Source organism: Vipera berus (genome assembly GCF_964194415.1).
Source record: "Vipera berus genome assembly, chromosome: 1".
In the NCBI taxonomy this organism is placed as follows: domain Eukaryota; kingdom Metazoa; phylum Chordata; class Lepidosauria; order Squamata; family Viperidae; genus Vipera; species Vipera berus.
In genome coordinates this window covers 272,480,556-272,495,925 of record NC_138202.1, presented here as the reverse complement: position 1 = coordinate 272,495,925, position 15,370 = coordinate 272,480,556, and the positions used below count along the sequence as shown (strand labels likewise).

At 38.9% G+C, this 15,370-nt stretch overlaps 1 protein-coding gene across 2 annotated transcripts in view; it reads right to left on the bottom strand.

Moving 5' to 3' along the window:
• Positions 1–1,164: 1,164 nt before the first annotated feature.
• GRM1 (glutamate metabotropic receptor 1) overlaps positions 1,165–15,370 on the bottom strand; it is a gene marked incomplete at both ends in the record, with an annotated part of 199,189 nt that continues 184,983 nt past the window's right edge. The window contains one exon of one of the 2 annotated variants that reach the window (XM_081314258.1): positions 1,165–2,056. In XM_081314258.1, coding sequence (XP_081170384.1) covers positions 1,165–2,056 — 892 coding nt within the window. Of the gene's footprint in view, positions 2,057–5,910; positions 5,972–15,370 lie in introns of those variants that run through there. The other variant, XM_081314259.1, reaches the window with a different exon arrangement.

Below are 15,370 nucleotides of genomic sequence, written 5' to 3'. Positions count from 1 at the left end.
CAAAGGTTTGTAATATATTTTTAAATAATGCAATATAAAACATGGTTGATACATAAAAATATTCATAATATATTTCTAAGACAATCCTCCAGTGGCAGTTATTAGATGTTACACATCACATGTTGTATACAGTTACATAGATACACACACATACGCACACACACACACACACAAAGACAGAAACATTCATTCTCTTGCATCTACTATGAATATAATAAACCGCTATTAAGAACAACTTTTTGCTTTAAGTAGTAATTGTTGCTGAAAATATATAATTATTTTATATGTAGTTGTTTCCATAGTAACACAAACAAACAATGTAATTACATGGCAATCTCATTGGATTATTAAAGTTGAGTCAATAAATATTGTTTTGCTACAGGGAATGTAGTGTTAACAGTACAGTCAAGTGGCTTGCAGTCTTCTACCACAATGGCAAATCAAATATTTCAAAACTGCAGGGATTTTGGACTTGATTGTATCAATACATTTTTCTATAACTTTCTTATGGTTCACTCCAAATCAGTATACAAGGGGAGGGGGGAGCGCTAAATGAGTTTTTCTAAACGTTCTTCATGAGCTATATGCTAACATGCTAGGTGGCATCCCCAACATAAATTTCAGGAGATTTCTTACTATTTCCACCTAAAAAAGGTTTAGCAAAATATATTTTCTCCTTCCAGGCAAATGTTGCTGCATTACAGTACAGTCTGCTGCGTTCAATGGTGGTTCTCATCCTGGAGACACAGCATGGGTTCTCCTCTAACTTTAGCATGCAGAGTCATATTCAAGTGTTGTCAAGAGAGTATATGATGTGACTGTGTGTTGGAGAACACTGTGTGTTACTGTTACACTTTCTTTTTGCTATAGAAGTTGTACATGGGATTTGTGCTTTGTCAGAATTCCAATGATCTTCTCAGAACGCACTACTCTTGAACACAATAATTTCCTTTTTTAAAAAAACAAAACAAAACCACACACACAACAAGTAAAGAACTGGAGCCCTCTAATGGATTTAGTGCAGGATATAATTTTTTGCCCCACTCTATACACCATGCTCATTGGCCGTCACTTGCCCCAGGGGGCTTGTGCTATTTCTCCCTGTCCAATTAAAGCTCAGAGAGAAGACATAATCTACTTGCTTTCACCAGAGCAGCTTCTGTTCTACAAAGTGGATGAGCTTTGCTTGTAATCCCTCAAAACAACAGAGGTGTAAGTTGCATTGGGAGGTATGCAAAGCACTGATTCGGACACAGGAGAACTGGGCACAGAACTGCCTGAAGCCACTGAATCTCGAAAAGGAGATGGAGGTGTCAGTGCTGGTGAATCTTCTAGAGTCAGTTTGCTGGTGGCCTGCTCCTCTTCTTCCTCTTCCTCCTCCTCTAAATTTCCTGGCCTCTCATACACATAATCTTGGATAAGCTTAAACTTTTCATTTTCTTCTTCTTCCTCCTCCTCCTCCTCTTCTTCTTCCTCCTCCTCTTCTTCCTCTTCAGATGGGAGTGAAACCGGCTCTTTACTGAAAGTGCCCATTTGTAGTGGCAATATCTGTGGCTGCATTGCTGGAGGGTGATATATGGGCCTCAGTCCATTTCCTGCACCAGACACGGGCATTACCGCATTGAAATCAGGGATGCCAGTGGCAAATTTGTTGGCCACACCCTGTAGCTGCTCCATAATGGATCGCGGTGGTGGAGGCGGTGGTGGGGGTGGCAAGACGTTGGGACTTTGTATGTCCTCTGCTGCTGCCTGTAGTGGAGGCATCACCATCACTCTTCTGTGTACAATCATGGAAGGACTACTCATTTGGCTGAAGTGCACTGACTCACTTCCTTCCTCCTCCACAACATTGTACAAAGTCTTACTGCTGATGTCCGAAAAAGTGAGGCTCTTGCTTGGACCTGGATAACTTTTAGTTAGGGGCTTGATCACTGCTGTCTGATTGCATCCTAGCTCCTTATTCTTCACATGCACTGAGAGCCTGTGCCACATATGTTGTCCCTTGGGAATTTCTCTTCCACCTGGTTCAGACCATGACACAGACTTGCCATTAGAACTAGAAATAAAATAAAGATGTGTTTATTTACATTTCTGTAGGCAACCACAACACATTTATCCTAGAAACTCCCTGTGTGTTTTGCAGTACTAGTTCCTCTGAGAAGCAACTACAGTGGGAAACAGCAACTGTTCTTAAAGGTAGATTGAAGGCAAATTATTCCCTGTTAAGTTTCAGATGTTGGGGACAGAGCAACATCTTGCAGAACACACATGGCTGCCACCAGACACAGAGAGTAGTGGATCTTCATTCCCTCTCCCTGTAATGTTAGTAAGGAATAGCAAATAAGTCCTACGGGAATAGGGTGGTATATAAATTTAATAAAATAAATAAAATAAAATAAAATAAAATAAAATAAAATAAAATAAAATAAAATAAAATAATAAAATAAAATAAAATAAAATAAAATAAAATAAAATAAAATAAAATAAATAAAATAAAATAAAATAAAATAAAATAATAAAATAAAATAAAATAAAATAAAATAAAATAAAATAAATAAACTGATTCCAAGATTCTCTACCCCCAGGTTATGCACTTCCTGGGAGGAAATGCAGAGAAACATCAACAGCAGTGACCGTAACAAGCATATTGTTTCTTTATTAAAAGTTGTGAGGGTCTAATGGGGTAAAATGTTGTTATTATTAATTATAAACAGCAGCTTTCTTCAACTTGTCTTTCAAAAGTAAGCAGCCTCTACATTTAAGGAGGAGAAGGGAGGGTGAATGGGAAAGTGCTATACCCGTCTGATCCTGCTCTCTTGTCAGCCTATGATTCTGAACAAACATAAAATAAGTGCATGCACATCAGGCATAGTTTCCACAAATGGTGCAGAGACTCAACTTCAATCTTTGAAAAGCACTCAACTTTATAAGATATAACCTTTAGTCGGTAACATTTGATTTGCATCTCACATGCAACAATTTCCACAACACATAAAAAATTTGTCCGGTCTGGTAAAAACAGCAGCACAAAACTTCCTAGCTCCAATCTGTGGATGAGTGGAATTACAGTCAGAAATATTCTCATTCATCTATTGAACTTTCTCCATTAGAGTCATGGAGGTTTGAGGATTACCTTTCTCAGGGTACATACATTTTGCAGTTGTGCTTGTGTACATACTGTGAAAAATCAGTCTCACAACCTCTATGATGACAAATGTTTTAAAACACAAATGCAGACGTAACTAATACCTACAAGTCTGTTATATATTTATTAAGTACAAATGACCTTAAATACTTGGGGAAAAGAGATTAAAAGGATGAAACACTGTAGACCATATTAACGCCTCTTTGCTCTAGGAGTCTAGGACAACCCCACTATTTAGAAAGAGGTTATGTTCATGATATGGAAGCACAAAGAAAGTACTGTAGTAAGTAAGAATCAAAGCAACAGTGTAGGAACACAAGACTTTAAGCAAGACTGTTACTCCAAGAATTTCTTGGGGTGTGTGTGTGATGATGATGGCTTACCAGCTGTATCAATTACAGTGGCAGCTTTAGATGGTTAGTAGACTTTTTTTGTAGGTATGTTAGACACTGTGGGAGCATGGTCCTGTAAAATAGCTTAAAAAGGCTGGTGTTTCTGGTGATTTGTTCTATGTTACATGGAAGAAAAATATTTTATTCTGAACAATATTTACAGCATGTGGAGAGTAGAAGCATTCTGCTGCAGGCTCTGTGATGCTCAGAGTAGATATTGCAATGATCCTATGCTATATGTTAGATTTATGTGGATGTATTTATTTAGTACCTTCTGATGCAAATCACTTGCTTTGCAATGCACTATAGTTTTGAAGTTATCAGTACATTTCTAATAGCTGATGGACATACTGTTTGGCAATGTAAATGCTGCACTAGGTGCATTTATATTTTATCCAGTGCTGTAGTTTTATGGATTGAAGCTGAGTTATTTCTCAATGAAAGCCTATGTGGGCACTCTCAGATAGGAATAAATCAAAGCACAGAATCCATTTTAGATGGAAATTTGACGCTAGCTGCTTTCATGTATAAGGCTGAAGTCTTTTAAATGGGTGTCACTGGGTTATTTAGTTGTGAAAGCTTGTTGGAAAACCTCATGTACAGGGTTTATAAATTAGAGCTATTGGAAATTTTTCTGTAGGAGAAAGTGAACCAAATTTAGATGGGCAAGGAGTTGGTTCAAACAAAGTATTTGATGTTCAGAAAACAGGCCAAAGATGCTCTGTAAAATCCATGGGAATGGGTTTTATACTTTCATGTAGGTATAAAATAGAATGTAAAACACGCTGCAATACAGAATATGTTGAACAGCAATACGGATTAATGCATATAAAAACAACACATTTAAAATACAACTTATGTTAGTATATACCCACGGACATACATACATATATACGTACACGCACGCACGCACACACACACATACAAGTTCCTTTCAGGTCAGTGGGGCTGACTCCCAGGCAAGAATTTATAGAATTACAGACTTTTATTACTCCATTTCTGCTTCCCCCCCCCCCCACCTCTTGGCATCATCTTCAGAATTTTATTTTAAATCAATATTGACCCAAACTCAGTTCCTGATATTTTTTTTCATATTATTATATCCCAACAAAAGTTTCAGTGATGACTTCAATCTTGTCCATGCTGATGACTAATAATATACCCATTTCATTGGATTCAGTTTTGTGTGTCATATAATTTCCATTGTCATCTGACATACAAAATAGAATCCAATGAACTGGGTGCATTATTTGACATATAATACTGAGAACGTTTGATAATTATTTTTAAAATTTCGACTGAAATTACACTTATACTAGATATTTGGCATATAATCTTATTTTTTCAGCAGCACTTTTTCCCCTCTGTTATCCTGCCTTACTTTCTTCTCTGTGTTCAATTTATTGATCTTTGTCCCCTTAAACCAGGGTTGTCAAACTCATAATATCACGTGATGTGTTGCAATGTATCATGACTTTTTTCCCATTGCCGGCAATGGGGTGGGCGCGGTTTCGCCATCCGACCCGCGGGCTGGCAGTTTGACACCCCTGCCTTAGACTTTCTAGGGAAAGCAGATTCATTCCATCAACATGATTTGAAATTTATCTTTTACAGCATAATCTATGTGGGCTCCCCATGCAACTATTTTTTTAAAAAAATGTTTTTCTTGCTATATTATTGTTCTACTTTAATAAACAGGTTTAACCCAACTCCTATCTGTGACCTTTAAAATGTGCGTAGTTGCAAAACATCTAATGTGATCGGAAAGAAGAACTACATAATAATGATTACTATTGTTCTGTTGATTCATTTTTTTTTTTCATCTTCCAGAATTCCAGTATGGCCAAATACATGAAGTCATGTTCATCAGTGGGTATTTTTTTGTATTTGGCCTATGACTGAGTATTTCTGAAGCCCTCAGTAGGCAGGAAGAACTGGACACAGCCAGAATGCAGCTGAAACTGCTAGAGAAAATGGATAGCCGTCATTGACAGAAGACCGTTTCAGCTCCATGCAAAAACCATGAACAAGAAAAACTGTGGGATAAATTGTGGGAAAGATAAAATGAACAGGTAAACTATTTTTTTTTCCTTTTGCAATTCAGCCAGAAGATGTTGAAGTGACAACCATGAAAAACAGAAAAAAAAAGTTCCTCCAAAAATTATTTGACAGTGTCCTTGAAAGAATATATATGGACAAGCAGGTCAAGGCAGTGTGAAAAATGGGACACATACACGACTTTTCTGTCATTAATGGCATGCACCATTATTAGAAATGAGAAAGTCATGAGAAAGAGAAAGCAATGGGTTAAAAAAAATACACCACTGTTTGTCATGCAGCTTTTCTTACACATTCACTGCAGTTTGGGGTTTTTCAAAGCTGCACATGTGCCGACGGACATTGGCTGGTGGGCGAGAATTCTGGCTGCCTCTTCCTGAGGATTGAAAAGAAAAAGATACCCAATGAGTGGTTATCCACATCCACATTCAGGGCAGTTGTACCACTCAGTAGGGTGCTGTGTTCTGCCTTCCTTGGACATCTTGCCATTTCTCCACCATGTCTCCATTACTCAGGATACAACTCTAGGTTGCTTACCTGGGAGAAAGCCCTACTAAACTCAAAGGGACTGATTTGTGCAGGAGTTGCACCGTACATGGTTGGACTGCTTCCTTGGTTCCACACTTACTCCGTGGTTCTTTGCACAACATTCCTCTCTTGATCATCACCTTCCTTATGTGCCTAAAAGCCAATGTGGAAGTGCAAATAACCTTTCAATAGGTTGAAATCTGTGCTCTCTTACGACAAGGCCTCCAGTTGCACCCTTGGCATGATCATGTGCACCCTCACTGTGCTAAAATGGGAGAAAAATATCATTTAACCTACTCAAGCTCCTGTGAAAAATCAGAGATTAAATGAAATACAGCTCTAGCAAATGATTATAGTTTGGTGGGTAGATCGGAACACATTACAGGTCCCCTTAAGCAGTTTGTCTGGCTCCCCATGGTGAGGAAGAATTAATTCCAGGCAAATAAATATTACATTTTTTCTTCTTCACTGGGGTCAGTGGTTCTCAACCTTTTCTTCACCACAGATTCCCGTTAAATACCATGGCCACGAATCCCCAAGAGTTAACTCAAGACTTAAACCATAACATTTCTTCAAGCCTTTGTGGATCCTCTGTGATGACATTGCAGTTCCCCCCAGAGGTCTGTGGACCACAGGTTGAGAACTGCTGGCTGGGATTATTGATTCAGCAGAAGGAAATAGCTGGATGGCTAATCCAGAGAGATGTAAGTTGGTTAATAACTTTTCTGGATTTATCTGCATGCAATGCGCCAAATTTATTTAGGGATTGGTATACAGTAGGGATGCTTCCTTGCCTATGGACTGAATATTTCAAAAGAATGTGCATACAGTATAATGGTTATTTGAAGAGTTCATAGCTTTACATAGTACGCTGGGTCCTCCTTCATCATTTGCTCTTGCCAAAAGTCCTATTTTGACCCACATTAATGCATATGCTAATCAATGATTTGTTAGAAAATACATAGTTATACCACTGTCAGAAGGGTCATGAAAATGACAAAAACAGATGAAGCAAATAGAAACTGCCACTTACCTGTTGGTTTGTACCTCCCCACCCAGATAACATACTAATTTGTTGGGTGATATTATAAAATGCTCATACATTTTCTGTGCTCCATATATAATGTTTCCAGAGAGAAACCACTATCTTTATTCAAGTGGTAGTTTGATTACTGTTTCATCAATTACCATACATAGTCCTTTATTTTTACTACTTTGCTGCAATCACAATTTATACTGTAATAGAAGGAAGCATAAGCTATGATACGAAAGGCAAAGAGGTGGCAAGCAATACACTGGCTGTGTTCACACAATACATAAAACCTGTTCACTGAATTAACACCTTTTCCCCGGTGTAATATACTGACTTATAAATTAACCAATTGAAGCAAAAAACCCAAACCGAGATTCAAACTAGTCAAAGTTGTGGCATGAATGCGGATGCTAGGGAGATGTTCTATTACTGCAATAACAAGAAAAACATGCCTTCTCTGCCATCAGACCAGCGATGGCAAACCTATGATACACATGCCAAAGTTGACATGTTACATAGTTTTGGGTACCACACCAGCCTTCACCAGCACCTGACACTGTATCAAGCCCAAAAGATTTGCCATCACTCCATTAGACCTTAGACTTACTTCAGCCTGCCTCAGTAGAGGGCTGGTAATGGGTTGGAGGCCATGTTGTGGACACATCTCCTCAAGAAAAGTGGGATGTAGGACATATAGATGAGCTCTGCAGTTTCCCCGTGGGCTGAAAAAGTTTCCCTCCACTGATGAATGACCCAGAGCCCAGTTCTATAGGGCACACATAGGAAAATTCCTGCTTGAATGTGATCAGAGAAAGTTCTCTTCAGTTTGTCTGACAAATTTCTTCTTTAAGGCTCTTTCTTTCTGGGTAATTCTACCCTCTTCTGTAGCAAATAAAAGATGGTCTCCAACCTACTTGGAAAGAGACAGCTGCCATTTCCCCATGGGCACATGATGAAATATTACAAGTCTTATTGACTACACAAAACTGAAATGTGAAAACCTTACAGTTGCATAAGATGTACTAATTTGTACACTGTTTCAAATCATTCTGCTGCTTAAGCCACCCTAAGGGTCCACCTGCAGGAAAAAACTGGGATAAGATTGGATCTGAGGAAAACATACATCAGAAGTCTAAGCAATTATTCTTGTATTTTGAAGTATTGATAATTCAAGCAAACATATTCTTTTTGTTGTTTACTGCAGCAATCATCCATATTCATGAACTGGGAGACATTTGCTCTTCTGTAGAAAAGACTCCATAAGAATGCTATTTATATCAAGGATTGATAAAGTGATTTCTACAGACATCAGTGTATCCTCTGACACTTCCTTTGCTTCCATCCAGGTCCTCTACTTTATCTGTTTTTGTTTTAAAATAAAAGTGATGTAGAAGACCAACAAATGGAAGGCAAAACTCCAGCCTCCAAGTGTTGTAGTTGCCTGCCGTGGTATCTTTGGACCAGATATTTAGCTTTAAAACTGGGCTCTGGAAAGATGCGGTCAAAAAAGAAATTAGTTCTAATATGCATGTGTCATTCTAAATTGGATTATAAATTTTAAGTAAAAGTCTCCAGAGAAATAAACTGGATGCTAGATACAAGCGAAAAGAATTCTGTGTGTAACTCATGTTAAAGACATACATTTCTAAATATCTAGCTTTCTTCCTTTTTGCTTGCTTTATAAATATTTACAGGTCTACCATTGCAAGGGAATGTGATATGATATCCAGTCAAGCAAGAAATTAAATTATGTGTGCCTACACACTCATGCAAAAACAAAGTGAACTTTCTATTCTACTTTTCCATAGTAATGCATTTACATCCTCTATCTTGGGAAGCACAGAAATGTCAGTTAGTTATAAGCATCATTCATGAGTCCTGGAACGTCTTCACTCTCTCCTAAATGCTCAGCTTCATAATACAATTGTCTCTCATGCTTCAGATTTATACAATAAATTAGATGTTTCAGTAACAAATGATTGCTTCAAGGAATAAGGAAGAAAAAGAGGAGCATATAGCTGCATTTAGGCCTAGTGGGTTTACTCTCTCATTCTAGAGCAATATTTTTCAAATACCGTATATACTTGAGTATAAGCCGACTCGAGTATAAGCCGAGACCCCTAATTTTACCCCAAAAAACTGGAAAAAGTTATTGACTCAAGTATAAGCCGAGGCTGGGATCCGCCGTTCTGCAAGCCTCCGCCGCCGGCGGAGACTGGATCCGCGCTCTGCAAGCCTCTGCCGCCAGCAGAGGCTCGATCCGCCATTTTGCAAGCCTGAATACACAGGAATACCCTGTGTGGCCGCGGCTCTCGGGGAAGCCCTGGCTGTCCGCTTCCTCGCTCCACGCTGCCATTCGGCGCTCGCGCGTTCCCCGGGCAAATCGCGGCGCCCAGCAGGTGAGGAAACACGCCCGCTCCAGTTGCCCCCCCTTCCCTCAGGAGACGCGAAGCAAGTGACCGCCTGGAGCTTACCGAGGACTTGCGCGCGGCCGAGGCTTTGGTGCTTCCGGGATCGCGCGCACCTCTCCCAAGCTGCCGCCGTCCGGAGACCTGCCGAAGTTTGCGGAGGTTTGGGGAGGTGCGCGCGCACCTCCCCAAACCTCCCCAAACGTCGGCAGGTCTCCGGACCTCCGCGCCCTGCCTGCCTGCTTCTTTCCGCTGCCTGGCTGCCCTACGATGTAACCCGCTTCATGATCGAGTGCGACGCCTGCAAGGACTGGTTTCACGGCAGGAAGGGGATCTCTGCCCTAGAGCGGGAGGGGGGAGGGAAAGGGGGGGAGGAAAGGCCCGATCACTTTGTGTTACCTGCCGTGAAACCAGTCCTTGCAGGCGTCGCACTCGATCATGAAGCGGGTTACATCGTAGGGCAGCCAGGCAGCGGAAAGAAGCAGGCAGGCAGGGCGCGGAGGTCCGGAGACCTGCCGACGTTTGGGGAGGTTTGGGGAGGTGCGTGCGCACCTCCCCAAACCTCCGCAAACTTCGGCAGGTCTCCGGACGGCGGTGGCTTGGGAGAGGTGCGCGCGATCCCGTAAGCACCAAAGCCTCGGCCGCGCACAAGTCCTCGGTAAGTTTTTTTGTTCACTGGAGTATAAGCCGAAGTGGAATTTTTCAGCCCAAAAAGTGGGCTGAAAAATTCGGCTTATACTCAAGTATATACGGTACACAATTTCAGGATGCTTGGACTTCAACTTCTAGAATTCCCCAGCCAACAGAGTGTTAGGAAAAACTCTTCTTAAAAGATCAGTTTGATATTGGACCTAATTTGAGGGTGGGTCCCCTTCACTGAAGGCATTCAAAGTGAGGCTAGATGGTCATCTGTCAAAGGTGCCTTACTTACATTCCTCTTTTGGGTAGGGGATTGGACCTGATGGCCTAAATATAACTAGTAATCATGTGAATAGTAAACACTGAAAACTTTGTCCAAGTCAAGAACTGCCTGGAAGGCCATACTCAATGTATGTTATTTATACGTAGATTCTTGATTTAGTTTCTTTTACAGCCCGTACATTTTAAAAATATTTATTTATTTATTTATTTATTTATTTATTTATTTATTTATTTATTTATTTATTTATTTATTTATTCATACTCATTCGTTCATTCATTCATTCATTCAATTTCTATAGCCTCCCTATTCAACAAAGTGATTCTGGTTAATAAAAAATAGAAGAAATATTGGATACACTGAAAAGTACAAGGCAGCTTTTATCTGAGTGAGCTTACCACTTCAATTAATGTAGAAATGTGTTTATAGAAACAGGTGCGTCCAAGGAATGCATGGATTAGCATGGTCTTTCCTAAGAAAAGCGCTCTAATACATTCATGGATTAGACCAAGAATACTTAACCTTTTTGTGCCATGGACCACTCTGAGAGTCTGATGAAACCTCCAGATGCCTTCTCAGAAAAATGTATTAAAATTTATATGCATAAAATCAAATAAATTATTTTGCATTGCAAAAGAAAACCGTTTTACTGAAATACAGGTATCAAATTGTTTAAAATGACAAAGCCAGTAATATAGTAATATATGAAGGCTACTGCTAAGTTTGTAAGCCGCCCTGAGTCTTCGGAGAAGGGCGGGATATAAATGGAATTAAAATAAATAAATAAATAAAAATAGGTGAAAATGAAGCTGTCATTTCTTTTCCTATCCAAGCTCATGGATCCTGTACTAAACAGTCACTTTTACTGTCAGCCATGCTATAGGTCAGAGGTGGCCCCTTTATGACTTCTGGACTTCAAATACCAGAATTCCTGGCTCAGGAGTTGAAGTCCACAAGAAATAAAAGGGCCATTGTTTCCCACCCCTGCTGCAGGTCAGTGGGAGGCAAAGCTGTAAGTCCTGGCTGTTGAATTAGCGCATTAGTCTTTTTGCAGCCAAAAGCTAATGGGACTTGGCTTTTCTGTAAAGAGGGTTGGTTCTTGCCCTTTCCAAGACAAACTCACATGTACGCACTTGCACACATGCACACAAAGTCTCCATTGATTCCTCCTGTTCCAAACAAATGTTTCACCATGTGTAAAATAAATCTTTGTCCCAAAGGAAATATTTTTTGCTTCTCCACGAGACCGCCAATATGACTTTTCAAACCTGTTCATATGCAAGTCCCAGGTGCCTAGCCCTTTTCAAACTTGGCACTAGCAGCTCCTACAAACCTCTAGAGGCGTTGCATTTCAGAACAATTGTCTACCCACTCGCAAGATGGGCCATAGTTTTCTATACAACTTGAAACGGTGTGTGGCACATTACCATTGTCAAGCCATTTTATCACTGAAATGAACACTAATTCCTAACTATAAACCTAGAAGAAAATTGTGCCGTAGAGAATTTCTGAAGTATATAATGAGTTCTGAAGCATATAAGAAAGTCCATATAAAGCAAACATTATTGGAAGATATTGATTACCTTTTAAAGCCTATGTTCAGGTGGGCCACTTCAGGGACAGATTTACTCATATATATCCTTATAGATTATTTGTATAAGAAAGAGAACTAGGGGTAGAGAAAGGAAATATAACTTTCTTATGGATTCTGCTAAAATTCTTCTGGCCAATCTCAATAAACTGGAGATTGGAAAAGTATTTTGGAACGACTCTATGTAATTTGTATAGCCAGTTCCAGAGAGTAAGTAGCTCTGAATGTTAGTACTTTCTTAGAGTGTAATTGAATAGAACTTCAACCAAAATGCTATTTAACAAGTATGTGATGGCATTAGAATGTCAATAGAAATCTGAGGCATGATGTCATTGACATGTAAATGATATCTGGCTTCTCTCTAGTCTAGTGCATTTAAGTTGGCTACTTCTCTTGATCAGTGCTTGCACATCTTGATGGATTGGATCACAATAAGTTGTTACACACTGAATGATAGTGAGTGTTTATAGAACTTGGGGAATTTACAGGCCCAGAATCAATCAATCAATCAATCAATCAATCAATCAATCAATCAATCAATCTCTAGATTTACTAAAACTTCCATAGCAGGAAAATACACAGTACTATCCCTTTTAATTGGTGCATCTGGCTTGGAGAGAAATATTTTTACCACAGTAATGCATGGATTAATAAATTCCTGCTATGTGACTCTCCATTTGGATCTGTGCTTGAAGTTGGTACAAACCTGATGCAGAATATAGCAGAAAAGTGATGGACGACGTACCATGCACAGGAAACTGTGTAAAATGCCTATTTTCTACCAGATCACCTTCCATATTTTGTTGTTAAGAATCAATTTTTATTAAAGTTCAGGAAATGAAATATCTTTTCCTGTCTAGATTCTGTTGGATTACTATAGTTGCCAAGGGAGATTTTATTGATGATGTTATATTCTGCAGACTGTGATATGGCAGTCACCCAGAACTGAATGTTTTCAGCTACGGCTTCTATCCCCCAATATATTCTCCACTTGCTATGCACAAAGTAATATCTCTGTTCTCCTTGATATTTGATGCTGTATCGATATTAGTAATATTTATTAAAGAGATGCTCTACTGGTTTTTATATATTCAATTTGTTACGTTTTATATTATGTACCACTTAGGGATAATTTTAATGATAGGAATAAATTTCATGATAATAGTAAAATAACAAATAGGCTTTAGATGGTGCCATACCAATCAAGAAAGATAATTACATTCAGAGGGAGTGTGCATTGTTAACAAATAGAGCCAAGAAAGCTATGAGGAAAGTGGACAAATTCCATTGGAAAGTGGACACCTTGCTCAAGTGTGGAGGGGGAAAAAAAGAGAATACAGACTTGCTCACAGTCCAAACAAATGGAAAGTAAAGTGCAAATCAGAGGGAGAGGAAGAAAAAGAATGTGCAGTGATATTGTTTTTACAAAATAAGACCAATGATAAAAACAAAACATATAACCACTTAGAGGAGAATTCAATATCAAAATTATTGGTCTTCTAACCAAACCCTAACACCTTTTTATTGTCTAAGATTGGCCTCGGCAGCCAATGACTGAAAACAAACAAATGGAACATTAACTTTTTAAAAGGATCTGGGGAATTCAGGAATTTATAGGTCAGTTAGCTTAACAACAGTTCCTGCAGATACAGAGAAGCTTTATTGAGGACAGATTACTAAGCATATTAAGGACATTAAGTCTGCAAAGTTTCAGCTGAGTAATTTCAAGTGATTCACTGTGGTGCATGTTTTAAACTCCCCCTTGGCACCTTTTTTAAGGCAAGAAATAGCAAGGAAGAGGAATTACTCCAGTACTGCAACCTCCAAATTGTTAAGCAAAAAGCATACAGAGTAGTTGTACTGAACCCGTGCAAAATTTGTTCTCATGGCTCATAGGAAAATTTAGCTTTTTCTGCACATGAGGCAAATTCAGCTTCTTCTGGAAATAATGCATTATATACTGCTTGTACAAACTCTGTTTAAAAAAAATATATGAAAAACGTTATCATCATTTTGTTAGTAATAATACATTGTGATATATACAGTAGTTATATTATAGGCAAATGTTTGACAGCCAAGTATATTATTACACTCATGCAATGAATAAATTCACATCTCTTGTTTGCTGTCCATCTCTTTAAGGAAACCTGCCCAACTCAAACAGGAAACAACATGTCTCCGTAATACAGATTTGAAGAGATTGTCTTTTTCTATATCCCCCCCCCCCTACAATTTACTTTTCAGATGCCATGGGAAATATAAACATCAAAAGTGATCACATCATGTTAATGGATTTGTTAGTCCTGATCTCTTCCCTAATGATTCACAAAATGGAATATTTTTGTCTTTTTAACAGCCACTGTGTCCTAGGTTAACATAGGACAATAGAACATTTTCACTGAATGATCTATTGACAGCAAGAGTAACTTTTCCTGGTCAGGCACTGCTAGCTCGTTCAGAATACATCAGTGAATTATTGTTTCTTGCCCCAGTATGCATTACACTGCATTTAGACAGAATTGCATTTGCCATTTTCTTGTCCCTTCACCAATTTTGAAGGGATCCTTTTGAGTTGTTAAAATCACTCTACTTCTCTCTCTGCTGAGAAACAAACCATTTTGTGTCCTTGCCAGCTTGACTTGCTAACTGTTTGTCTGTAATTCTAGATCTTTTAGGTCAGCTAGATAACATCACATTTTACATCTCCTGCTGTAAAAAACTGTCCATTTATTTTTTGTTCCATTTTCCCAGCCCAGAACAGAACAATTGCCTCTGATTTTTGACAATCTTTTCAGAAGGCTTTTTGAAACCCTTCACATACAAGGACTATCCATCTATCTATGGGGCTGCTGACATTCTCAAACAAAAGGTTTACTTTTGCAGAAGCCTTATTGATTCTTCTTGAGCAAGGTAAAGATAAAGTCACCTTCAACTCAAGGAAGATTCCCGGTGACTTCATGGACAGATTCAGATCTTTTCTAGGCACTAAAATAGAAGAGATTTCCCATTTCAGTCTTCCTTATTATTATTTAAAAATAAATAAATCTCAGTCTAGCTTACATATGTGGTCTTCCCTGGTGGTCTCCCATTGGACCATGATGATGGTGCTTTTCAGGATGCTCATAATATAAGCTCTACCCCCAAAATAAGCCCAAGTTAAGATTGTCAGCCAGATGGAAGCTTTTAGTATCATATTTCCCTGAAAATAAGACCTAACCGGAAAATAAGCCCTAATGAGTCTTTGGTGCAAAATTAATATAAGACCCGGTCTTATTTCGGGGGAAACATGGGTGGAC